The sequence below is a fragment of the Topomyia yanbarensis genome, chromosome 3 (assembly GCF_030247195.1).
Source record: "Topomyia yanbarensis strain Yona2022 chromosome 3, ASM3024719v1, whole genome shotgun sequence".
Taxonomy (NCBI): domain Eukaryota; kingdom Metazoa; phylum Arthropoda; class Insecta; order Diptera; family Culicidae; genus Topomyia; species Topomyia yanbarensis.
This window is the reverse complement of record NC_080672.1, coordinates 96,637,659-96,665,013: the sequence shown is the minus strand read 5'-3', so window position 1 is coordinate 96,665,013 and position 27,355 is coordinate 96,637,659. Positions and strand designations below refer to the sequence as shown.

Below are 27,355 nucleotides of genomic sequence, written 5' to 3'. Positions count from 1 at the left end.
TGAGCTCTACATAAGAGGTAAAATACCAAACAAAAATAACACAGATAAGTTCTACAAATAACTATTTGATAATAAAACGAGTTATTATAATACCTGAATAATAATAAAACATTTTTCAACCTTCCAGTAACAAAATTCACACTATGGAGGTATTCAATAAGGTATTGATTTGGTATTTGAAAAAAATCACTGGAATACATAAATAATACTAAAATAAAGTATTATACCTCATTGAGGTATTAAGCAGGTATTGATAACTGTTTCTTCAATACCTGCTTAATACCTCAATAATCAATTAATACCAAAAGTTTTGGTGTTAATACCAAAAAATAGTATGCTCGGGTTATTGCCCAGTTATTTTCTCCTGGTCGGGTATTGTGACAGTTGTCTTTGATAGTTGGTAATATTGGTTGACCAACCTCGGCGCAGCCCAATGTAAATATGAATATCTGTAGCACTTTTTAAGACGAAATGCTATTAAGAAGCACAACTGGAAATCCCGAATGGCAAAACGCGATCCAAAATCAGCTGGGTATTTCTCCGATGTCATTGATGTCAGGACCTTCTGAGAAACGAACGTCGCCTCTGACCATGTTCTGGTGGTATGTGGGATTTATACTTGACCAAACTAGAAGGCGAATGCTCACAGCGGTTATATGTCAAAAAGGAGCGATATGGTCGTTGTTCGCGCACATTCAAGCGTCTGTAGAGCTGTCGGATATTTATGACAAGGGAAACTGTTCGGTTCGCGGTGCAGTAAGCACTCGCGGTCACTACTATTAAAGTCAGTGGGTTTATTGAGGAGAAGTAATTATGTGCACATGCACTGAAAGAACTGTACTGTTCTGTAGATAACACAATGTATTTTACTACGACATGATAGCTTCTAGCTTGTATGATGACTGACTTAACTGTTAATTGTTTGAACTATATATAGGTTGCTACCACTATTAGATGAACACAACTGTTCTGTTCAGGAAGTAAGAATCTTCTAGAATATAGCTGTAGTATGGGTAACGAAACGCAACAAACTGTTCCGTAACGCCTATCTACTCGATTCATTATGCTACACCTAACTGTCCTGTACTACAGTGAAGTCTCACTACCTCGTATAAATCTAATTCAAAAGCTGGCGCAAACAGTCGTCCACATCGTACGAATGAGGGTACAACAAAAATGAGGAAAGCTTTGCCATGAATGACACGTGAAAGCGATCAACAACACGACAAGGAAAAACTTTCATTACTAAAGCAATTAGAGTTATCTAAATCTATCCAGCAACCAACGTCACGTTAAAAGAGAATATGTGTATTGCCAGCTATAACGTTAATCTCATTCAGCTTCAACATGTTCGAAATTTGGCTCTGGTATGCATACCTCGTACCTCACTAGATCAATTTATCTACAGTAACAGCATGACACATCTTTATGAACAGGATTAAGTTAAGATTAAGGTCCCCGTCTACAAGGAGGGCGGTGCAATCGACGGAAGACTACATGATTTATCTCCTGATGGCGTTATCCGTAGATTCATGTCGCAAGACGACGAAGTTGTTGCCGATAAAGACGTGTTCAGGAATTTGTTCCCCATTTCCTACGCTGTCCGGGTTGTGAGAATGCGGATAGAACACTCCATTCCTTTCTTCGTTACACTGGAATATGTAACCAACTGGCACATATAACCAACAAACTGTTACGTTTCAATTCTACGAACAACTATGGAAAACAGTGGTATAAAATCTCTCTTTTGTTGCCCATTTCTGCTGCATTAACCGCAACCAGGATTCAGTTTCAACGCCTTATTCATTCTTTAATCTGCATCTTGACTGAAGTTTAAAGTAGAGTCTAAAGCCTTCAGCTCGGAGGCAATATTAATGCATTCACCCACCAAAACATTCATGTGTTTTATATGAGCTCTGTGAAATTAAAAGCAGAAGGTGGCATCTGTTACATTTTCGAGAAAAAGGTGAATTGTGTAATCTATGAAGTTGAATTTGAATCGAAAATAACTGAATGAACGCGCTGCCTCAAACGAACTAAGGACGAGGCAAACAACTGCAATATTCCCTCCAGCGCGGTGGGCATACATTGAATTTTGCCATAACCAAAAAAAAATTTCGACTTCAACGCCGAAAGCAAAAACGCAAGCAGTGGTCCAACCAGCAACGACAGCTAAACCAGAATCTTATATTGAATCATCAACGATTACATCCAGTACTTTTATAGCAACAAATAGCACCGCCAAACAAGATGCAAATGGTAGATAAAGATTCATCATACTTTCGTACCCAAGGAAATGAACCGGAACTAAGGCACATCGAAAAATACAGCAGGCACTACGGAAGCATCCCAAGGAGGTCAAATCTGAGGAAGACATGAAGAAAAAATGGGTTTCCGTACAGGAGAAGCTGAAGCTAGATGTTGTACAGAAACTAATGAGGGGAGCTAAGCGTAATGTGCGAGCGTAAGGTTGTGGTGTTATAGTTGAATAAAATAAATATGCCAAAAACTTACTAGTGGGTTATACCCAAGTAACCATAAGCATTAAGCCATTGCACTATATTGGCTATACATTTGCATTAATGTTGCATTGAAACTCCATTGCAGCATCAACAACGCAATAAAGCTTTATATTAGCATCAATAATGCATAACTGCACATCCGACATATATCATTATAGCTTGCTCTATATGCGTATATAAAGCTGATATAACGCGTACATGCTTCAAGGATCTTTAAAGCATGTAAGCTTTACAAGTGCATTTAATGCCATTATAGAGCAAATAAAAAGCTGATATAATGCTATTGTAATGCTGTGGGTTTATTTGTTATGCAACTCTTCTTGAAGATTATATTCGGTATATTTCATTTTAATCGAACATATACAATATAGTCCAGGAAGCAAACGCAGCGCACTTACCGTGAAGGACGAGGCAAGGTACCTCAGTTCGAGACTTACTAAAGGTAATTTTCGTAAACATTCATATCATGTGAGAACGAAAACCTATTAAGGATATTCATTACAATGCATTAGAACAGAGTCAATTACGGTTTTAAACAGAATAATTTATTTTAAAAATTTTCCTTTTTTCTCATCATACCGAAAGGAAACATAAGAAATGGTTTTAAAATCATGGCGGACAATGACAACCAACTGAAGCTTTTTATTAGCATTAGAAGAGCCAATATAAGGCTTTCAAATTTGACATTTGTGCGCTTTTGCTATATAATAGCATTAGTACTGCAGAAACGAGCTGTCAATCTCTGCACAGTAATAGCACTATATTTCGCCTTTTCTGGCATAATATGTGACCTGTGATTTCTTAGGTCACAATATCGTCGCTTTGGTCACTGAGCCCAGCTTGTATATATTTGAAAATATTGTTATTTTTTTTTGTCGTATAAATAAATAACAGTGTACGGTCTATCGCGTGTATTTGACGACGCCTGTTCTTTGTTTATACTTTGAAATTATTGTTCGTAAATGTCTAAGTAGAATTTAAACGTCAAACCATTACTACTCCGTGCTCGCATGTTTGAGTCGCGTTTAAGTTCTGCTTAATAGCCCAGGTTGGTGTCAAATGTAGGTTTCGTTATTTATTTGTTCAGAGATTTATTTACTTATTTATTTATTTATATATTTATGTGCTTATTTATTTATTTATTTATTTATTTATTTATTTATATTTGTTATTTATTTTGCTTGTTTATTTATTATTCATTTTGTTATTATATTCGTTATAATTGTTCATTATAAAAAAAATCAAGGAAACAAGTACCGCACGTTTAGCATGTCAATACATTGTACTAAAATTTGAGCATATTTCGTGACACCAACCGAAACGATAAAATTTTTGTAAATGTCAACCGTTATCGTCCTGTCATCTCATCATCACCGTCATCAAATGCGGGGTGGGATGCGAGGAGGCGCGGTGGGTATATTTTGGAAAACGGACAGGGCAAGGATAAAATCTACCGCGAAAAAGGAATGCGGTCTCTAATAGTTAACCGGCCCGGAGGAGTGAAGACTAGCAGCAGCGAGTCACTAGATACTTGACCGCGCGTTTCCATCGTAAGAAAAGTCTTGTGATATAAGCTGATCCGTAGGATCTTGTTTTCGCCGTTCAGAACCACCACACGAACGTTAAGGTTCTGTCCGGCCAGTCGAGTGGGATAAGTGTGGTTACCGGTTTCTGTGTAGTGTACTAGTACGACGCGAGTGCAAGAACGGTCAGTGATTGGCAATATTTTTACGCCATTGTAGAGGCCAGTACCCAAGTACCGGAGGGTAGGCTCTACTAGACCGAAAACGTTGTAAATCCCACTCGACTTAGTGTTAGACACTCGTGTAGAAGATAAAGTGCGCATTGTACCACTCTCCGGGCCCAAAAGTGAAACGCAGGCCTCCGCTACAAATAGGCCGAGTTGCTGCTTCTTCAGGAGTCCCCCGTCGCTATCGTCCGTACGTTACTGCACCACCGTCGAAGCCCGAGCCTCATCCAGCCAGCTGCAAGTCGACCAACGTCATCACGGCCGCAACGGTATCGAAAGAAAAAGGTTTTTTTGCGGAATAAAAGTGCAAGTAAAATTATTTTGTTTTTTGTAGCCATTCTGGCTTTTGCTTGAAATTTAAAAATTAATAAAATAGTGTATGGTCTATATATACAAGTTGTGTCGTCCATTTTGTTTATAGTGTAATCCTTTTTGGTACTTGTTTCCGCCGAAAATTAATTACGATTCGCTCAGTGACCATAGTGTGGGAAGAAAAGTCCGCCCAGTGTGAATTTCTCCAGGAGACAACCGTGAAACGACCCTAATAGCTGGTGAGTACAGTGTGGCCCCACCACCACAAGTAAACGTTACGAAACCGATACGTAACAAATATCAGCATTATATAAGTATTTAGGGCTTCACGGCTTTTTAGGACAGCTTTATATGTGGATTTAAAGCAGATATTAGGCTACGTTTTAATGCTTATTGGTTACTTGGGTATTGCATTGTCTGAAAGTTTGACAAACTTGGTAATTTTTTACAGCGTTTTTTTCCGTGGTGCAATTTGATGTGGGACATTTCGGAAGGTTTCACGACCGTAGTCAACAAATCGAAGAAGCATACAAAGCCAACCGACCGTTAAATTCTAAGCAACTGCTGCGGTGTTAGTGTGGACGAAGTGACGATCAAATAAGCAGACTGAATGACCGTTAGGCATTGCTACAAATGCCCCCCACAAAAAAGCTCCGCGCGCAATAGTTAATTGCGCGCGAGGGAAATACTACTAGCCTATTGAAAAAAATCTTTATCTTTATTTGTTGTAAGTATATAAAAGGCAATGGCTCCGCATTGAATAGCGTCATATAAACGAACAATATAACAAAAAATTGGGATAGCACAATCAACCATAAGGATTAAGAATAAGTGGCCAGATGGCAATAACAGAATCCCGTTCGAACATCTAAAAGTCGGGAGTGACAAGCAGGACGAAGCAATCCACTGCATCCTCAATATCGCATAACAATCCTCAATATCGCCTATGAATACCCTGTTCTGTTTAAAAGACTGCGCCCGTTGGCTGAATCGGGTGACGGTGAATACCAAAACAGACGATTTACGATGGACCAGACGTTTACTCTGCGATATATCTTGGATAAATTTCGAAAATACAACAAGCGGACTCACCATCCGATTGTGAATTTCCAGGCAGCGTACGATTAATTGAAACGAAACGAAAAGGGCAGATAACGATGGTTAAAAAAGAATAATCAGAGAGATATCTCACATTAAATAGGTTGAAACCAAGCGATGGGATTTCAAATTTGTTGTTCCATATAACGCTCGAAGGTGCGATACGGATTTGTTGTGCAAAGGAACGGAACTAATATCACGATATCTCACAATTACTGGCATAAAAAATATTTTGAAAACTTGTATTCTTACTGTAGAACTAACAAGAATGGTTCCTGAACGAACAACATGAGCGACGTTAGAACCCTCGACTAGACTGAACAATTCTATAGATATTGTCAAATACAAATTTTGGAGCTTTACAAGGACAATGTGGACTAAAAAAATACTTTTCATCCATTGTGTAATGTAATTTTAAGAAATTTTTCAGCATTGCTAATTTTTAGGTTACAAGTAGGCCTTAACAGTGCGGCTTGAATAAGTCGGTTGGACTGCTATTTTAAAATACTTTTTACTGCTGTTGTGTTTTGAAAATGCTGCCTACTAGTAAGAAGCATTTGTAGAGTACTAAATATCAATTCATTAATGAATATAACTTTAACTTGGAATTGAGTTTGGGCACACAATCCCTGAATGGGGTGAAAAACACTATTGAGTTCTGCAAGATGACGACACGAATGAACTCTTGCTGAATGAAGTTCACGTTTGACAATTCTCGGTGGTTTGTTTACTTTGTCAGTTGCGTGAGTTCGAGTGCAACGGGTGCTCATCTGTCACATTCGAACTCACGTAACTCCTATGTAAACAAACCACCGAGAATTGTCAAACGAAGTTCATCATTTTGTGGGGTTATGCCGGTTGGTGTAAAACCTAATTTGTAATACTTTTGTTTCTTTGTTGAGTGCAGAGCAAATCTACGGATTTAATGTCGCGAGAATCTGGCATCGCTGGCTTCTTACCACGCAACCGAGTCACACGTTATTCTTACAAGTATCACCAACTAAATGGTGACGAGTTTTGAACGTACCCGGAGATCTGTCGGGACGGAGGCAACGGTGCTGCTAGTCCACTCGTCATTTCAAGTCGGTGTTATCGTTATTTACGCAGGGGAAGAACAGCACGCTTGTCAGCCCAAAGTCGCCGTCCAATTCGTGATGCGTGTCCTGTCCGTTGACGTTCGCAATAACCAGTTTACCGAAACCAGGTTGTTACTGGTGTCGATCTTCGAATCGAATATAAAAATATACGGATTTAACGACCACATTTCGAGGCAGTGCCAACGCCTGAGCTAGCCAGAAGGGCTCCGTATACGATACGATACGTTTACGTATACGTAAACGAGCATGAGGGCTTTGAGAGGGGAAGTACAAGAGGAAGTCCATGCAAAGTTTGTGGGAGTTTCCTTGATGCCAGTTTATATTCATGGTTGCTAGTTTTACTGTTTTTGTCTCCGCAAGTCTACACTGAAAAAATCCAAACGTTAATTCTATTTGCTTCAAACCGCTTAAAATTCATATGAAGAAGAAATTCTATTGTTATCACGCGCACACATACCTTCTATGTGTCAACTGTATAAACTATGTATGCATACACATAAGTTATATGTGCATATTGTTATAGAATGGGGTCTTATGTGCCTAATAGTTATGAAATGTGAATGTAAGATCAATATTTCTTGTAAATACACACATTAGGTTTATGTGCCAGCAAATAGTGTCTATATGCCTCCGTTAATTGCAAAAATCTATGTGTAAAATCAATAGGCATAACGTTTACTTTTTTTTGAGTGTATGTATAAAGTGTCTGTAGGATGATAAACAGACTCACTCCGCTAGTCCAATCATGCCGTGGGTTTGCGTTATCACGCTAGTCGAGACTGAGTTATTTGACTGTACCTAATTTCAAATAGTAATAGGATTTTCGATTAATTCTCGATAAACATATGATTACGGCTTAAAAGCCAACTGTCAAAATTCTCTTTGAAAGGAAATTCCGGGCAAACCGTTACTGGCCAAACACAGTTCATAGCAGTTAATGAAAGAGAAAACTTTTCTTTTTTGTTTACTACCAACATCTGTGATTGGTGTGTAACGGTTTGTCCGGATTTTGCTTTCAAAGGGAATTGTGACAGTTGCCTTTTAAGCCGTAATCATATTTTTGTCGAGAATTGACACCGGTGTAGTGGAGTGCACTGAAACTGCACCGTTTTTTCACTTTCTAGCAGAAGTGCAGAAAACTGGGTACGTTGCATTGACACTTCTGCTATAAAGTGCAAACCAGTGCACTCCACTACAGACACTTTATATAACAGACTAGCGGAGAGAAAAACAGGTCGTCAAACGGTCGTAACAAAATTCTCACAAGTTTCCTATCTCATGCCTCCACGCGAGTCTAAGTCTATTGATGACATTTGGTCCTTAGACCGGCGACGACTGGGTGCTATCAGCCTTCTGCCGATAGTAGCAGAATGAGAGGGTGCGAACAGATCTAGTCGAGAAAACATTGCCGTAAAAATGAATAGTTGATCGGAAATTAGCCCCAATACGAATAATCTGACTAGTATCTATGATCACGGGTCAATACGTATTGAAAATTCGCCGCGTCTGCTTTTATGAACCTAATTTCAAGCTCCGTTATTGCTAACAAGCCCGTGCATCAGGTTAACAATCCTTTATATTTCCCTTCAGTGTTCGTTATTATCGCTCGTATACTTGTATTCCACAAATAAATATGGAATGATATGGAAAATAAGAAATACTTTCCTTGATTTATAACATCTCGCGCTATTTTTGCCTGTATAATGTGTCACTCTAGCTTGTCACTCTAGCCTGTATAATGTGTCACTCGGTAGTTTTCAAGCCAATAAATATATCGTAGAGTAGAAGTAGCGAATTCTGTCCAAATACTGTTGCAATAAATAGTGATCCGGCCCATTACGCAGATAAGATTAGCTTTTCTAGGCAATACTCCCACGGTCGGCCTAGTGGAGTTCAAATTGCTTTTGTTTAGGGAACATAGTATACTCTCGGTAGCCGGCTGCCCAGAGTTTAAAAAAAACCAAAAACTAAACAAGATCTCTTTTTCGAGTGATCGTGCACTCGAAGACTAACTAAACAACTACGTATTAAAATATGCTTTACAGGTCGCATCGCTTGCTTGGAGCGAATCCTAGACCTGATACCCTTCCAAACTACCAACTCCGCGACACCTATGGAAGAGTCTGATGAATCGTCGTCCTTCCGTTAAGTAGATGGAGCATCAACACTTCCTGTCTACCTTATCCTTTATCCTTCCCCGTGAACGATGGAGATGGGGGCGGCCGGCAATGATGGCTATCATGCTGTTGAGGTTTTAATATGGGTCGAATTGGTATGAATTCCTACTTACCATTTCCTAAGCAACTCTTATTAGATAATCAGCAGTCAAACATGATGAAGTCAGTGTGCAATCCGCCAAAATCATCGTCACAACGCAACGCAACGCAACGCAACGCAGACTAGCGGAGAGAAAAACAGTAAAACTGGCAACCATGAATGTAAACTGGCATCACGGAAGCTCCCATAAGCTTTGCATGGGCTTCCTCTTGCACTTCCCTTCTCAAAACCCTCATGCTCGTTTGGCTGCGCTTTTTGACAGTCCGTTTGGCTGCAATTTTGACACTTTGACGCTAGTCTGTGTATAAGGTGTCTGTACACTCCACTACACCGGTGTCAATCAATCAAAAACCCCATAAGTTTTTTGGTTTAACGATTCACAGCGGAGCATTTTTTATTTATTCCCTTTGCTTTGGGAAGTCTCTGATAGCGTAAGGTTTCATTACTTGTTCGGGTTCTAATGATAGCTTGTCAGCAGGGTTCATTTCATGTTGTATTTTATTATTCGAGCGCCAGCTTATCGTGAAGGGTTTTATTGCTGTGCTTTGGCTATGGTGGTAGACCTCATAGTGAGAAGATTGTATTGCTACTGTTGGCTTTGGGAATCGTGTAATCGTGTGTCATTCTATTACGGTTCCATTTATCTCCTAGTTGCACAACATGTGTCGAGTTTTCTTGTTATGATTTCGGCTATCTCCTAATTATCCGGCGTGTATTATAAGTTAAATTTTCCTAATCTTGTCGAATTATGCGTCCCGTGCGCGTTTAACGAAAAGATGATTTTTCTTCATTTCATCATAGGGGCTCCTATTAAAATGTTCGGAAAGAGATTTTAAAAATTAATAACTATAATTGAACTGAATTTCCGTGTATGCAAAGTTTCGATTCGCGCTGTGCATGATAAACTTTACAGACAGCAAGGAAACGGGCGCAAGTTGTATACGGCCTAACTGTGTGCGGGTTGCAGAAATGCCATAGCGTCTACCGCTTATTGTATTGTAATGGTGTTATACTCATGATGTTGTTCGTTTGGAATGCAAGCATCGACTCGATTGACTAAAACAGATACGCGGTACTTCTATTTATAATCTCATGGTATTTGATTGTGTCGCTAGGTGCTCACTTTTGACGGCTTTGGTTGAAATAGACAGACTCATGTATGGAAGTTTTCACGTTTTCCAATATCTATTCATTTTTACGGGGGTTTCAGTTGTGTGCTTTTAAAATACATAAACAATATACAGTCGTGATTCGCTTGTTGGACACTTTTTAACTGCACCGCTTTTTAGTTGGACCTCCGCTAGTCGGCCCAACCAGCGAATCACGACTGTAGCAATAAAACATAATGACGCAAAAGCGCGACATCGTTTGATTTTAGATTTTAGAATGATAGTTCTTTTCTTTAATACATGCAAAAATCACAAAACCCTGGGAGGCCTGCAAAACTCATATTTTTTTCTTTATATATTCCATAAACAAAGACCCATTAATTTTTTGGAAGATAAGATTTTATTACATGACAATGGCTGAAACAAATGACTGTTTTGTGATTTTATCTTACTGAAAATATGGAAATTATTGGATTTCGATTCGGGATATTATAAGGGTGGACAATTACAAACACCAACCAATGATACTTCCATCGTTCTTTTTTCACTTCACTACAAAATAATAATAATTCTTGAAAATCAACGGCACAACCTCGTCCGATATAAAATTGCGATCGGGACGCTTCGATCGGCACGGATTTAACGCGGGCTGTTGAATGATTTGCAGGGGCCGGGCCACTTCTTTCTGCAACCGAATCAGATCCAGTGGACAGTCAAGTTCTGTGTATGATGTTACGACGATTGGACAATTGGCTGCTGCGACCGCTTCCAAGGTGTCTGGCCATGTGTCGAAGCCCTGATAGGCGTTGGTTGAGTGCAGGATGGGATTGAAGAAACAGATTAGATCCGGTTTGGTATAGCAGTTGCGATCCTGCTGGTATTCGTGGTAGAATCTTCTGCACTGGAAGTCGAACTTTACCACGCGACACTTGAGGCGACAACTTCGGCACATCCTGGTTTGAGACGGGGAGAAAGAGTGGGAAGAGATATTACTATTGTGTATAGTGAGCTCAACGTTCAATACTATTTGTTTACCTTATGAATATGTACAAAAAGATGAATAATTTATTTTATTTTTAAATTGTTTTATTTGAACAAAGAGTACACTTATAGAAGCTCATCAAGCGCAGTAGACACCACGGGCAGGTGGCCGGTCTATTTCACGATGAAGTAGTAGTAGTTTTTGAAAATCAACGGAGCGATCTCTGCTGATATGAAATTTCGGTCTGGTCTTTGAGAAGCGAAGGGATTGGGTGCCGGTTCGTGGACCACTTCTAGCGGTCGGCTGGATTCCTTCTGCAATCGGGCTAGGTCCAGCGGGCATTCGTATTCCGTATATGCTGTTACCAGAATGGGACAGTTGGCGCTTGTGGCAGCAACCACTGTTTTGGGCCATGTATTCAAACAACCGAATCCGGTCGCTCGGTGAAGTCCTGGGTTGAAGAAGCAGATCAGATTCGGCTGGGTGTAACATGAGTCCTGCCGGTAATCGTGGTACAGTCGGCGGCACTGGAAGTCAAATTTGACGGCTCGGCACTTGAGGCGACAAGTTCGGCACATTCTGGAACACGAGGAAATAGTTTAAACGGGTGCGGAAGGAAGAGGAAGCTACGCATAGTTTGAGATTGATTATAGTTACCTTGTATTAGCAGTGAGGTGAATGAACCACGCTCCAAAACCTCGTAAAAGCAAACAATCAACCTTGTACAGATGTGTTAGCAGATCACTGGTGTCCAAGCAGATTTCGCCTGTTTGTAGTTTGAAAGATCAGTTTTTTGAACTGCTCAAAAATTTTCATGAATTTTGGTCACTTTCATAATAATGTTTTGTTCGGTTTTTGCCAATTATTACAAGTTCTGCTGATCGCAATTCCTCTGCTTGAATCACACCGATGTGGCTAGTAAGGTATTATCACCGATTACACGGAATTATTTATTTTAGAGAAGGTTCGGATAGTGATTGTGGCGATAAATTGTTTTTTTTCTGGAAATCATGCAATGAGTACTGTACGATATATCCAAGTCCTGTTGATGATTGTACAGCATTTGAAATTCAGTCAGTTAGAATGCTGAATTGGTGGGACAAAGACGGGATTGTGCAACACACAACATCAATAACATTAATGTACACTGAGTGATATTATAGGGGAGAAGACATCTGATGCATTTGTTGTATATTTATATTATTTTTATGACGTAAAATCCGATTCTAATCATAGTTACTATTTTATATTATTCTGTGAGTTGATGGAAACGTAGTCAGAAAAATTCAAATTTAAAGTATGTAAACTAATATTTTACATTTTCGGAAATTTTTTAACCTTAGTACATTGAGAGCCTCTCTGTTGTATATGTAGTTTTTCTGGCAACACTCTTCTTCTTCCGCGTGATTTTTAATCCGTTCAATCTTTTTAATACGGTCGACATACAAGTAATAAAACGTACTTAAATGTAATCGTGGCTGCCTTCTCTATCCCGATATCCCAAAATATCCCAAAATACCTAATATTTTGGTATCAGAAGTGGGATTTAGAGGCATAAGTTTTCCGATCGAGATTGACGCGTTCGTTTCGAAGATGTCTAACGAAGAGCTAATGGCATCTCTCGCGCAGATGTTAGCCAATGCCCTACGGTCCTCCATTGAAACAGTAGCTGTGGGACATTCGGATGCCACAAGGGCTGCTGCAGCATATCAAGCCAAGCCACCATCGTTCTCAATCTCCGAATATCGTTCTTCAGAAAACACCGCCGTTTCGGATTATTTCAAACGATTCGAGTGGGCATTGAAATTGAGCAACATCCCAGCTCCGCAATATACACACTATGCTCTTGTACATATGGGTACGGAGCTAAATAATGCCATAAAGTTCTTGGTGAGTCCCCGCGATCCAGAAGACCTCACGTACGATGAACCGTGCGACGTTAGTTGACCACTTTGACCAAGCTAAAGATAAGTACGTAGAAAGCATCAAGTTCCGCGAAATCGGGCAACAAAATGGCGAACCTGTATCCGGTTTTGCTCTACGACTCCGGCAGGGCACCCTGTGAGTACGGAGATTTTCTCGATAGGATGCTGATTGAGCAGCTTTTACACGGGCTCGAATCGCGTGACATGTGTAACGAAATTATTGCCAAGAAGCCGGCAACGTTCAAAGTAGCATTTGAGGTCGCACACACCCTGGAAGCCAACCTCCGCTAGTGAATGGCGGATCTCAATAGTAGCATGTCTGTAATAACCTATGTACTTGGAACTATTGAGAACCAGAGCTACAGGTCCAAAGCCCTGGTAAAGGAGGATGGTTGTGATGATCTGGGCCGCGGTCACCTCGTAAAGCACAAAAGGTCATAACCCCAAGTCCAAGGCGTGAAGCGACCCGTGCCGAGTGATCGAGGGGGTGAAAAAGATGCTCGATCGTTAACGGAGCCTGTGGGGTACCTGGGCAACCCCCACAGCAATCGTCCCTTGCCACGTTACTGCGGAGCTCTGGCGTGGCGGACCTTTCTTTCTCGTGCGACTCGTGGGATCAATGAGCGACGTGAAAAATAATAAAAACAAACAAACGGAGGTGCCGAACCCCTTTGCTAAAGGTGGTTTCATGAGCTCTCCCCCCAGTAGGGAGAATAGTGGAGCGACGGGGGCTGCATCCGACAGCACCAGTGATCCCCAGCAGTGGTAGAAAATAGCCCTACCAACGCGCTGGAAGGGCCACTAACCGCGATGCGTAAAGTGGTGGAGCAGCACGATACTATAATCGAGTTCACTAACGTGAAGCAAAATATCAGCAAGAACCTGAAAAAGAGCCTGCTGGTGCTCCGGAAGGCTGTTCGTGTCGCAAGATAGGAACAGCAGGCTTACGCCAAGTGGGTGGAATGTCGGAAGAAGTCCGACAGAGGAACCCAGATAGTGGCCTCCAAGAGGGAGGGAAGAGAGAAGGCCGACATAGGTACCCAGACAGGGGCCTTCCCCTTCTATGGAGCAGCCAAGTCGCTCGAAGCGGCGGCTGAGTTCCCCTCGAAGGGCAAGGGCAAGCGCAAGACGACGTCGAACGCGAAGCGTCCTAGGAAGTCACCAGGCGAGGGTGCAAAAAACAACACCATACGGCGTGTAACCGTGACGGCCAAACGCCGTTTGGTCGAGGTAAACCGGGGCATTTTCGCCGCCGGGCAGAAAGAAGGTACCAGCAACTCGGCGCAACCGGGGCAGGGAGGCGTAAACCCCTGGACGCTGGTCACTAAGAAGAAGCCGACACTGACACCGGATGCATCGCGGCCCGCGAAGAAGGCCAAGGACAGAGGCGAGGCCTTGTGGTTAAAGACCGACAAGGACAAATATGCCGACGTCCTAAAGTCGATGAGGGCGGCCGAAAGCCTCTCGCCCCTCGGGCAAGACGTGCGCAGCGTGAGACGCACCAATACAGGCGAAATGCTATTGGTGCTGAAGCGAGGCGCACAATCCAGTGCAGTCTATAAGGCCTAGGCCCAAGAGGTCCTGGGTAAAGGCGCCCAGGTGAGGTCGTTAGGGGCGGAAATGACTCTCCAGTGTAAGCAACTGGACGAGTTCACGACCGCAGACGGTGTCGTCGCAGCCGTCAAGGAACAGTGCGACGTAACAATTGAGCGGGCTTCTGTGCGCTTGAGAGGGGGACCCTCCGGCACGCCAGTAGCCTACCTCAGGCTACTGAAAGCAGATGCAAAAAGGTTACCGTGATAGGTAAACTGAAGATCGGCTGGTCAGTATGCCCAATTATCATACCCCAGCCGCCTTCAGTGGATAGGTGCTATCGGTGCCTTTAGTCCGGCCATCAATCGTACGAATGTAAGGGTACAGACAGGAGCAAACTATGTCGTCGCAGCGGCGAGGAGGGGCATAAGGAGCGGGGCTGCCTTATCTGCACCGCTAAGAAGCAAGCCCGTAATCATGCTATGGCGGACCTTCGTGTCCCATCGGTGAGGCAAGTAAGAAGAAGCCGTGCACGTCACACAGCTAAATCTTAACCATTGTGCAGCAGCCCAACAGCTGTTGTGGCAGTCGGTCTCGGAGTCGAGGACAGATGTCGCCCTCCTATCCGACCCGTACAACATCCCTGCCGGCAACCGCCGGAGTCCCGCAGGGCTCGATCCTAGGCCCGGTGCTATGGAACCTCATGTATGACGGGGTTCTGAGACTGAAGTTCCCTCCTGGGGTCAAGATCGTCGGCTTTGCCGACGACGTAACCTTGGAGGTCTACGGGGAGTCAATTCCTGAGGTAGAACTAACTGCAGAACACGCGATCAGCACGGTGGAGGAATGGATGAGCGCGAGAGGCCTGGAGCTCGCTCATCATAAGACGGAGGTAGTTATCGTCAACAACCGCAAGTCGGCACAACATGCAGTTATCCATGTGGGAGAAGTCGCGATCACTTCATAGCGAAGTCTGAAGTCTCTCGGAGTCATTATAGACGACAAGCTGACCTTCGGCAGCCATGTCGACTATACATGCAAGAGAGCGTCGACTGCTGTTGCGGCTCTATCGAGAATGATGTCCAACAGCTCAAAGGTGTGCGCCAGTAGACGTAAGTTACTGGCAGGCGTTGCCGTATCTATCCTCAGGTACGGCAGCCTGTCATGGTCAAGAGCACTGAGGGTAACCAGTTACCTACTGAAACTGGAGAGCACCTACCGCGTGATGTGCCTCAGAGTGATATCTGCCTACCGCACGGTATCACACGATGCATCCTGCGTGATAGCGAGCATGATGCCAATCGGACTAGTCATCCGGGAAGATGAGGAGTGCTTCGAGCTACGTGTAAATAGAGAAGCCCGCGAGCGCACCAGGGTTGCCTCGGTCGCCAGATGGCAGCGTGAGTGGGATAACTCCTCGAAAGGTAGGTGGACCCACCGGCTGATACCTAACATATCGAGCTGGGTGGGTAGACCCCATGGGGAAGTTCACTTCCATCTGACACAATTCCTGTCAGGCCATGGCTGTTTCCGACAGTACCTCCACAGGTTCGGGCACGCGGAGGTCCCAGTCTGCCCGGACTGCCCAGGTGTAGACGAAACTGCCGAACACATACTGTTCGTATGTCATCGGTTCGACGTCGAAAGAAGAGCAATGCTTGACGTCTGTGGCTGGGACACAACCCCTGATACCCTTATTCAGCGGATGTGTCAATCGTTGAAGAAGTGGAACGCAGTCTCGGCTGCTACCATCCAGATTGCCAGTAGGCTACAGGTAATCTGGCGAACCGAGCAACAGACGACGGGCACGGCTAACTAGTGATTGGTTAGCTGGAGCGAAAAAGGCCAAGCGCAAAAAAGGAAGTGAATGGTCTGTTCATGCCGAGGCAGGTTTGGCGCAGCGACTGGCAACCGCGTAAGGGGTAAACCCAGCCACCCCGAAGCAAGACAGAAGAGTGAGTGTATAGGCGTATAAGTGGACTGCCTCATGCCAAGACGGGAGGGTCGTAGCGTAGTATGTTGGGACTTAGCTATCGATGCCTCGTGGCGTGGTAGAGGAACGAAAGGGTGAGCATCCAAGTCAGTCTCACATGGTATGTTAAGGGTGAGCACAAAAGTCAGCCTCACATGGTATGGTAGAGGTGAGCACAAAAGTCAACCTCACATGGTATGAAAACGGTGAGCACCCAAGTAAGCCTCACATGGTATGTCAGAAGTGGGGCCTAATAAAAATGTCCCACATGGGATGCCAGAGGGAGCGACAGGGGTGTAATAGAGTGGTACGATTGAGAGTGAACCAGGTGATAGGGTGAGCATCCAAGTCAGCCTCACATGGTATGTTAGAGGCGAGCACAAAAGTAAGCCTAGCAAGGAATGGAAAAGGTGAGCACACAAGTCAGCCTCGCAAGGAACGAAAAAGGTGAGCACAAAACTAAGCCTCATGTGGAGTGTTAGACAGTGAATCAAGGTGTGGCAGAGAGAGCACCCAAGTAACCCTCATACAGGACGTATGAAGGCGTGAGCGAGAGTGAGTGAGTACATCAAGTACAGGCATCCCCCCAGAAGTAATACCGAGAGGTGGTCCCTGGGGGGAACGATGGCGGTGCCCAATGGAGTTTAGTCGGCATTACCTAATCATGGCGACGTCACCATGAAAGCCCGACACACCCCAGTAGACCCCGTGTTGTAGCTTGGCATCTACTAATAGCACGTGTACTGGGTAAGTACGTAAATTGTTTTCTCCATTGTAAAAAAACACCGTATCGTAACGTTGCTTTAATTTATCCATCAATCGTCGGATATGACATACAACAGTGCAAAGAGCAACGAAAACGAGTCGTGCTTTTTTTGTTTATTTGACGCGGCTCAATGCGTTAGCATAACTGAGCCGTGGGTCTTTTAAAAATTTTACAATATGTAGAAATTAAAATCAAACTTTCAATTGTCCATAGGGTCTTGTTGACGCTGTTTGCTGCTGTGTGTTGAGATCCTCTTCCTAGGTGGTGAGACATTGGGTGCGTAGTCTGCCGCACCTTGGGCGTCATTCGGTTTGTCTTCTCTCGCGTTTTCGTTCACGTCCATGTCGTCATCGGTACTGCATTCATGATGCCCACGGTAGGATGTTCTTGTTTGTTTCTTGTGCTTCCGGGTCGCTGTTGTAAATCCTTCTTCATTGGTGTTTGATACTTTATTGGTGGTGATGGTTGTTGGTTTGGAGACATTCGGTGTAATCGTTGTTACTTCGATGTTGGTAATGACAGTTGGTTTAGCGGTACTGGGCCCGATCGTTGTTGAGCTGGTGTTTGTTACTGCCTGGTCCGTAGTCGTTGATTCACCAACCGCTTGTAGTTTAGCATACGACGACTGCATACCGGCTTTGGTCGTAGCAGGGGGAGCTTCCTTAGCAGCCTCTGCGTAAGATTTTCCGTGATGTAGCGGCTGATCGCAATATTGGCACGTAGGAATTTGCTCTGTGTACGTGACTAGTGTTCGTTGAGAATATGCAACACCTTGAGGTGATCTGCCTGAGACGGTCAAGTAGGAGGGAATAGGTTTTGTCGGCCGCATTCTCACTACACGAACACCGTTGCGAAGTCCCGGGAAGAAATTCCTTCAAGTATCTTCCTTAACATTATCATTATCAACATATGTTAGGATGCTGTATAAAATGTCTTTACATTCGACGACGTGTTTCAAGTTATTCTGCGAAGCGAATAATTCTGCTTGACTAATGTTTTTGATAGTAATCAGTACCGCATGACGTAAATGATGGAATTGCACATTATTAACTTCTGTTATGTTGAGCTTCACGTTCACCTTCAACAATTACTCCACTTCACGAATCGATGGTCTTACCGGACATTTCGAGAAGCAACGGAGCGATTTACAGCTTCTGCACTGAGCAAGATGAGAAATTGGACTGAACGAGTGGTGCTGTCAACGTAAAAGGTTACAGTGACACCCAATCTAGATGACAAGCAGAACACCATTAAGGTTCAACTGAGAAAGCTTGGAAAAACGGCCATCTTGGAAAGCGAAAACAGCAGTTTTTCTTTACACCGTTGGAAAAATCTTCATGAAAATAAATCAGTAATAGTCTACCAATGCCTCGAATACATTGATTCATTTTCATGAAGATTTTCCCAACGGTGTGAGAAAAAAAACTGCTTTTTTCGTTTTCCAAAATCGCCGCTTGTGGAGGCGTTCTCAGTTGAACCAACAAAGTAAATCTGCGCCTGCTCTGGTTAATTCGTTGGCCCATTCGTTACCAGCAATATCGGAAAGTCCGGCCGCCCAAACGAGATTGATGGTATTGTCAACACATAGTTCTTCTATTCGAATTTGGGATGCAAATAGCCAGCTTGAACCGTGATTTATCCCCTTAAATACAGCTTGACTATCGGAGCAGAAGTATCTAACTTGGCCGGATACCTTCTGTTGAAGGGCCTATTGTACCCCGCACATAATCGCGAAGATTTCTGCTTGAAGTACACACCAGTATCTATTAAGCGAATGAGACTATTCCAATCCCATTTCACGACAGTAGACAACCTCCATCAGAAAGCCGTCGGTGTAACAGGTCACTTTCGTTTATCGTTTTGTCTTCATTTAGCCAGACAACCGCCCCTCTCGAGAAGAAATTTTCACACGAATTGTCCTGTAAGGAAGTTCTACAATCAATACAATTTGAAAAGTTCATTCATTGTTTGTTTTTATTTGCAGCAGCGTGTTATTACTATTGCCAAAAAACCATAAAAAGCTACCAAAAACAACTTTTAGAAAAAAAAAATGTCATTATTATCGCAATGATTTTTTCGAGTAACCCTTCGTTGGATCACTATAAACTAACGTTTCAAATCCCTTTTTATAATTTTAGCGATTCGCGAGATATTATGATCACCGCCAGCGATGAAAGTAATAGCGTTTTGAGGCCAAGTCCATATCTCAGTTGATTGTAAAACGTTTTCGATTTATTTTTTATAAGTTACTTATAATAAGAACAATCATGTTACGAAAAGGTTGCTGAATAAAATTTTGTTATCTTGGACAGAGAAATTGATGTAAATCACTGAAAGTTCTCGATCCGCTAAACCCCTTAACGTGTAATCATATTGGAGACAAGCTTTGCCACTGCGACCACTATTTACGATATCCGAATCCATCGTAGTTGGAAGCGGGCTGTTAGTTTTTTCACACTTGTAACCACAGCCTACATTGTTAATTTGGATTTTTATTCTCCACATACTTTGCGTTGTGGTGCAAGCCATCGCTATTTGTTTTGGTAATCCTAATTATCATTGTATTGAGTAATCATTATCTGAAACATCACATCGAGATCTGTTTTTAATTTAATATCAAAGACTGGTCGGGAGTTGATTAAAGGGTGAAAAGACAATGATTCGACTGATAGCCAAATTCAGATTCATTGGATAGAGGGAACCACAATATAGGGAAGTTACCAGAAAACAGCCAGTTATGAACGTTGCTATTCCGGACCAGTGTGGCCACGATCCACTTACCTAATTCGGCTAATAATGTCGATGGGTAGATTTTCGACGTTCAGTTCCGGGCCAACGAACACCACCCTCAGCTCGGTGATTTCCGGTACAATGTGAAGGAAGAATGCTTCCCACTTGTCCAGGGTGTCACCTTCAAACTGCAACTCTGCACCGACCAAATGGATGGTGAAGGTTTCCGTTGGTTTTAGGCCCGTTTGTAGGTATCCGTGAAGGGCGGTCAACGGTGCGGTGGCGATCTGTGTCAGCGTTGCGTAAACACATTCGTCTCGGAGTGCTGTTCGTAGAAAGTAAAGAACATCTTAAATAGTTTTCCGGTAGGATTGGAATAGGCAAATTACCGTTTGAATTTTTGTATAGCATCTTAAGAACCTCGTCGATGTTTGGTGGGATGGTGAACGATTTCCCGGCTACTCGAACTGGTAGGACTGGCTCGATGCGACCAAGCAGTTTCTGCCGAAGGATTAGCTTTTGAAAGAGGAAAAATGATTTGCACCATTTCTTGTGAGTTGGTAACAGATGGTCAGGATGCTCGGCGCAGAAAGAAATTTGACGACACTCTTTGCACTCGGTCAATAGATCCTGTCTCCACTCGCGACAGCTAGGTGAACAGCATGATCGTGGGAACAGCAGGATTTCTCGTTCAAATGGTTGAAGAGGCCGTTTCAACATTTGTTCTGACTGGTTCAAAGTATGCACCCGAAGGTTGCGATACTCATCATCTGTTAACTTGTGCGCCATGTTGTAGATGTGTCCCCCTGTGTGAGAAATGCAGCTATTAAACGATAGATGTCGGTATTAAAAATTCAAGTATCGCTACCTCTTCGCGTAGCGTGTTCCACGATAACACCGCACAGATCCTTGTGAGTTGCAAAATCTGAACGTCGATGCTCTTCGGTACAGTATGAAACCATACGGCAACTTTCACACTGGATTATGTTTCTAAGCGGATTCTTGCATATCTGTAATTTTCCAAGTCTAACAACTGAATTACTACCATTTAATATCAGTTCTTACCTGACAATTAGTGGCGAGGAATACCGGCCGAGGGGCAAATTTGTATTCAATCGATTCTTCCTCCTCTTCAAACTCTTCCTCGAGTTCATCTTCTTCTGTTGTTTCCGTATCGGCGGGAAGTGTCTTCGGCATTAGTTTGGCGGCTGCTGCGGTCGCATTGAGGGCCGCCAATTGTTTTTCGACGTTGAACTTTACGTTTACCTCCTGCAAGGTAGGCATCAAAATACGGATAGCATCTTGGGTTAGAAGGGCTTGGTGGGGTGAAGTTGGATCGGCGCTCGCCATCGGCACTAATGCAGGAAGTGGCACGGATGCAGATGGTGATGGCAATGGTGAGGATGAAGACGGCGTTGCGTCTGCGCCGGGAGAACCAGAACCGAGGATACTGCTCACATCGCTGTCATTGGAACATGGTTTTTGTGTACTTTGCAGAATCGATAGAATGCGCTCAAGATTAAGGTTCGATTTTGATTTCTTAGGTTTTGGTTCTTGCGCGTTCTCTGCATCTGGTTGTGGTTGGGTTTTTGTGTTGTCTACTGTATTAATAGATGGTGTGGATGAGGTTGGTGGGCTAGGATTGTCTGTTGGATCGGAATTTTTCTTTCTCTTGGGATAGGACAGTAGGATATCGGCGAGGGTGGAAATAATTTCCATATTTTTTTTAAATGCTTCCGATCTACTTTGCTCCGTGGCTGGGGACCTAGAATCAGACTGAATTGATGTCACATTTACATTCTGTATCGGTTCGTTCGTTACCGTCGATGATTTCGCTCCGGTGGCATTGGGTTGCTTGATTGGGGTCTTCATCTTCACTGCGCTTTTGTTGTGGACGTCGGGTTTTGGGGGAACTTCCGGTTTTTTGGGGAGGGGTTTTTGTTTGTTTGGACTAGTGGAACCTTTTTTCGCACCAGATCCGTTCAGTTCTTCCGTTAACCGGGTGGCAGCGGCAGTGTTAGCATCCGGAGTAGGAAGAACGGTGGCAGAAGTAGCAGAAGCAGAAGTGGTGGATGGTTCAAGAGCAGGACTAGGAGCTGGGGTTGCACTTGGTACCTGTGGTGGAGCAGCTTCTGCGGCAGGAGACGGTGGTATTGCAGGAGGAGTTGACGATTTAGCTGTTGGCAGCTTCTCCTTATCTACCGAAGGAGACTTCTTCTTGAGGAATTCAGGTTTGGGGGGAAGTTCAGGTTTTTTAGTAGGTTTTGGAGTTGTTGGAGGAGTTCCTGGCTTAGGTGAGGCTCGGGACGGGAGCGTTTTAGGCGGGGACGGTGCTTTCTTGGTGGGAATCGGGGTGGATACTTTAGGCAGTGTCTTTTCGGGTGACTTTGAAGGTGTTTGTGGTTTAGCAGCGTTCGTCGGAGCAGGGTGTGGTTTGGTTTTCGTTGGCGCTCCGTTAGTTTTGGCAGGTGATGCTGTCTTCTTCGGATCGATCGGAGAAGGTTTTGCGGGCGTTGCAGGTTTGGATTCTTCTGGCTTCGATGCAGCGACAGGACAAGCAGCGGCAACAGCAGTAATGGCGGCGGTTTCTAGCGATTTTGCTACAACTGGTTCGGGTTTAACAGATGAGACAAAATCGCTGCTTTCCACGTTTTTTGAACCGGTAAGTTTTTCATCTTCGGAAACACTACTTTTTGGAGTTCGTTTGCTCTTTTTATTATTCCCTTTACTGTCTGTTTTCTGTTTGCTGTCTATTTGTTTCTTTTCGGGTTGTTTGTTATCTTGTTTCTTTGTGTCAGTACATCCGTTAGCAGTCTCCGGGATCACGGTTACGGTTTTTACGGTTGCATCTTTTTCGGCTGTTGGTTTATCGGTAGCAGGTGCCTTGTCGTTCGTAGCTTTCTCTGTACTAGCCTTCTCAGCGGCAGATTTTTCTGCTAAAGTCTTATCGGTGGCTGCTTTCTCGGGTGCAGCCTTAACAGTGGCGAGCTTCTCAGCAGTTACCTTTTCAGTGATGGCCTTCTCAGAGGCCTTTTCAGCGGCAGCCTTCTCAGCGGCGGCCTTTTCAACGGTAGCTTTTTCAGCGGCAGCCTTTTCAACAGCAGCCTTCTCAGCGGCGGCCTTTTCAATGGCAGCCTTCTCAGCAGCGGCTTTCTCTACTGCTGCTTTCTCAGCAGTAGCTTTCTCAGCAGCAGCTTTCTCGGCTGCAGCCTTTGCTGCTGCGGCCTTCTCAGCAGCGGCTTTCTCAGCAGCGGCCTTCTCAGCTGCGGCCTTTTCAGCAGCAACCTTTTCAGCGGCGGCCTTTTCAGCAGCGGCCTTCTCAGCAGCGATCTTTGCAGTGGCGTCTTTCTCAGCGGCAGCCTTTTCAGCGGCAGCCTTTTCAGCAGCAGCCTTCTGAGCAGCGACCTTCTCAGCAGCAGCCTTCTCAGCAGCGGCCTTGTCAGCAGCGGCCTTTTCAGCAGCAACCTTTTCAGCGGCGGCCTTTTCAGCAGCGGCCTTCTCAGCAGCGATCTTTGCAGTGGCGGTTTTCTCAGCGGCAACCTTTTCAGCGGCAGCCTTTTCAGCAGCAGCCTCCTGAGCAGCGACCTTCTCAGCAGCAGCCTTCTCAGCAGCGGCCTTCTCAGCAGCGGCCTTTTCAGCGGCAGCCTTTTCAGCAGCGGCCTTTTGAGCAGCGACCTTCTCAGCTGCAGCCTTCTCAGCAGCAGCCTTCTCAGCAGCGGCCTTCTCAGCAGCGGCCTTCTCAGCGGCGGCCTTCTCAGTGGCAGCCTTCTGAGCAGCTACCTTCTCTGCTGCAGCCTTCTCAGCAGCAGCCTTCTCAGCAGCAGCCTTCTCAGCAGCAGCCTTCTCAGCAGCAGCCTTCTCAGCAGCAGCCTTCTCAGCAGCAGCCTTCTCAGCAGCAGCTTTCTCAGCAGCGGCCTTCTCAGCTGCGGCCTTCTCAGCGACAGCCTTGGCGATCTTATCAGCAGCAGCCTTAATAGCGGCGGCTTTTTCTGCAGCTGCCTTTTGTGCAGCGGCTTTTTCTGTAGCGGCCTTTTCTATGGCGGCTTTTTCCGCAGCGGCTTTTTCTGCAGCAGTTTTTTCCGCAGCGGCTTTTTCTGCAGCAGCTTTTTCAGCAGCAGCCTTTTCAGCAGCAGCTTTATCAGCAGCAGCTTTTACTGCAGCGGCTTTTTCAGCGGCAGCTTTTTCAGCAGCAGCCTTTGCAGCGGCCGCCTTCTCAGTGGCAGCTTTTTCAGCGGCAGCCTTTTCTGCGGCTGCTTTTTCAGTGGCTGCCTTTTCCGCCGCCGCTTTTTCAGCCGCAATTTTCTCTGCGATTGCTTGTTCTGCAGCTAGTTTATCAGCACTAGCTTTTTCAGCGTCGACTTTATCAACAGCGGTGGTTTTCTCCGGGGCTGCTTTCTGTGATGTTACTTTTTCTGAAGCACCATTTCCAGCAGCGGCAGCTTTTACTGCGGCAGATTTGTCAGAGGCAGCCTTTCCTTGCACAGTCTTTTCTACAGCAGCAACTTTGTCAGTGGGGGTTTTATCAGCTGTTGCTTTGTTTGTTTTCTTTTCAGCTGGTGATTTTTGCTCTACCGATTTCTTGGGTTCAGTTTCTTTTTTCGCTGAATCGTTTTTTGCATGCTGTTCGTTAGCTTTTTTAGTAGCTTCCGAATCTTTTCTATCTCGTTGCTGTTTCTTTTGTTTGTTCGTCTCAGATTCCTTTCTTTCTCGCTGTTGTTGTTGTTGTTGTTGCGGCTCCTGCTTGACAGGGAGCTCTATTTTCAACTGTTCCAATTCGTTAATCTTCTGTTCGACAGCTTCGATGCGAGCTTTCTGTTCATTAAGCTTAGCTGCCTCCGCAACCTTGCGGTTCTTTTCTTCTATGAGCCTCTTAGCTTCTTCATCTTTTAGAGCCTTTTCAGCAAGCAGCTTCTGTATCTCTTGTTGTTTTTTGGCTTTCTGCTCCTGTAACTTCTTAGCCTCACTTAAAATCTCTTTCTTTTCCTCTGTGATTTTCTTTACCTCTGCCTCCTTTTGTATGAGCTTCTGCGAATCGGAATCTTTGCGGTTACGTTTATTGTTTTTATTCTGCTGGTCCGGTTTCAAGCTATCTGCTTTCTTCTGCTCTTCATGAGCCTGCTGCTGCACTTGTTGGAGTACTTTTTCCGCTATCTCGATCTTCTTTTTCAGCTGATCTACGTTGTCAGGTTGCTTTTGAACATCGGCGGCTGTGCTAGCGATAGCACCTTCGGCCGCGGCAATTTGAGCGGTTGCAGCTGCCTCGGCCAGGGCCAAAGCACGCAGCCTTTTCGCGCGCTTCTTCTTGTGTTCTTTTTTTGGTTTTTGGTCGTCTGGTGTCGGTTGACTCTGCTGTTGCTGTTGTTCAGCTTCCGCACCTTCTCCGGTTGCTTTCTTTTTTCGGTTGCGGCGGTTACGCTTCCGTTTTAATGTTTGGACACCTTCTGCCTCGCTAGCGGTTCCTTCGGCTGCCGTAGATTCTCCCGGAGCTACTGTTCCATTCGGAACGGGGGCGATAATCTGGCTGGTTGGTTCTTTGGCTGACGCTTCTTTAGGTTTAACTTCTTTTTCTGGTTTAGTTGGAGCTTTCTGTTTCTGTTTGGGTGATGCAGGCTTTTTCGTCTCAATAGATTTCGTTGCTTCTACGATTTTGGGCTCTTCGATTGGTTTCTCAGCTAGTTCAATAGGTTCCTCCGCGGGTTTCACAGCCACAGTTGGGGCTGTTTCTGCTGCTACAGGTGCATCAGCAGCAGGAGCCTCCGTTTTCACAGGTCCATTTTTAGCTTTCCCCTTTTTCGCCATTTTGTCTGTCTTTTACGGTGCTGCGAAAGAAAAACAAAAATAAGACAGATTACTTTTTTGCATGACTTTGACTTTGGTATGAAAATTACTCTAATTGAGTACACTAGACGAGGAAAGCATCTGGTTTTGGTGATTGAAGGAAAATCGTTTTTCATGGCACCTAACATCTGCTTGTTGTAAACATTCTATAAATATGAGTGAATTTCTGCTGTGTTGCTTTATCTCTGTCGGAGGTAAAATATTAGCAAAAAGCAGTGATTATTGGCTTGATATCGTGTGTCACCACCTTTGTTAATACGTTTGAGTTGCAAAATTTAAAATTAGTGACACACATAACTAGATGTTTGTTTGTATACATTCTCAAATAATCATTTAGAAAACCACATGAATTATTTTGTAAAACGTTCATCCACCTTGGTATTAATTACGCAGTTAGTATACGACTGCATAAAAGAAAGTCGAACGAAAATCGATAATTTGAAACTGTTCAAGATGAACATTTTCGCAATTTTCCGCAAAGTTTGCCCAAGGGCGTATGCATTGCACATATGTCAGACACTATGAACCGTCTGGGATGTATATAAACGGCTGATGAAAAGTGCATTCGATTTGCCAGTGCACTTGCTTTCACATGCACTGGGAATCACATCCGTAGTGAGCTGTCCGTAGTTAGATAGCTAACTTTAACAGAAAATAAAATGTGTACCTACATAAACACTGTCGCCGCGGCGCGGCGTCGGCCCATTACAGACAACGTCAGCGAAAAATGGTTAGAAGATTTTCGACGCACGCCCAAAATAGATTTGGGGCATTGCCCCGCGAAGCTGGTTTTCGGGGTTTTCAGCTGGTCGGATCTCAGCTGGCGAAGTGTAAAAGAAACTTCCGTTGGTCATGAAGTATAACGCGTCCGCTCTATGCGCTCTCGCTAATGTACCTACTGATTACACCCACTCGAAACATTTTTTTTTATTTTCTATAGCAGACCTTGTGTATCATTCTGCGGTACACGGTTATTCAGATGCGGGTTTTTAATGCTAAATGAAATTTGTTGGATGTTTTAGTGTTTCACTAGGTAAATGTGTTTGTCCTGGCGGTCATTTTTCATTTCAAGTTTAACGATTAACCGACTGACACGAACAGCGTTTTTTATGTCTGGTTTTGGATCATCATGGCTATGAGCATAGTTTCGGTAGAAAGACAAACGCTTAGAGTAAATACGGAGGCTATTTTTTGATTTTCACCCGTGATCAGTTTAAGCAAAAATAGGTTTCTAAGCAAACACACCTCCAGCTGAACAACATTTATCAAATAAATCAACTAATGATTAATGATCTTTATAATAAAATTAAGAAATTTCAAGGAGTTCAATTGTACTTTGTAGATAATGGTATACCGTGCGTTTTCATAAACTGAATGTACCAATTATTTAACATCTGCGTATTTCAGGATTCTCTTTAGATATTGCACACTTAATTTTTTCTGC

The 27,355-nt window shown here is 44.0% G+C and overlaps 1 protein-coding gene across 7 annotated transcripts in view; it reads right to left on the bottom strand.

Annotated features, from left to right (window-relative positions):
* Positions 1-10,542: 10,542 nt before the first annotated feature.
* Positions 10,543-27,355, bottom strand: part of LOC131694155 (uncharacterized) — a 32,531-nt gene continuing 15,718 nt past the window's right edge. For 3 of the 7 annotated variants that reach the window (XM_058982618.1, XM_058982617.1, XM_058982619.1), the window contains exons 2-7: positions 21,895-25,892; positions 21,139-21,849; positions 20,942-21,083; positions 20,463-20,879; positions 20,125-20,398; positions 10,543-11,118 (exon numbers count right to left, since the gene is read on the bottom strand). In XM_058982618.1, coding sequence (XP_058838601.1) covers positions 10,710-11,118; positions 20,125-20,398; positions 20,463-20,879; positions 20,942-21,083; positions 21,139-21,849; positions 21,895-25,872 — 5,931 coding nt within the window. In that variant the 5' untranslated portion in view covers positions 25,873-25,892 and the 3' untranslated portion in view covers positions 10,543-10,709. The other 4 variants (XM_058982620.1, XM_058982624.1, XM_058982623.1 and 1 more) reach the window with 4 other exon arrangements.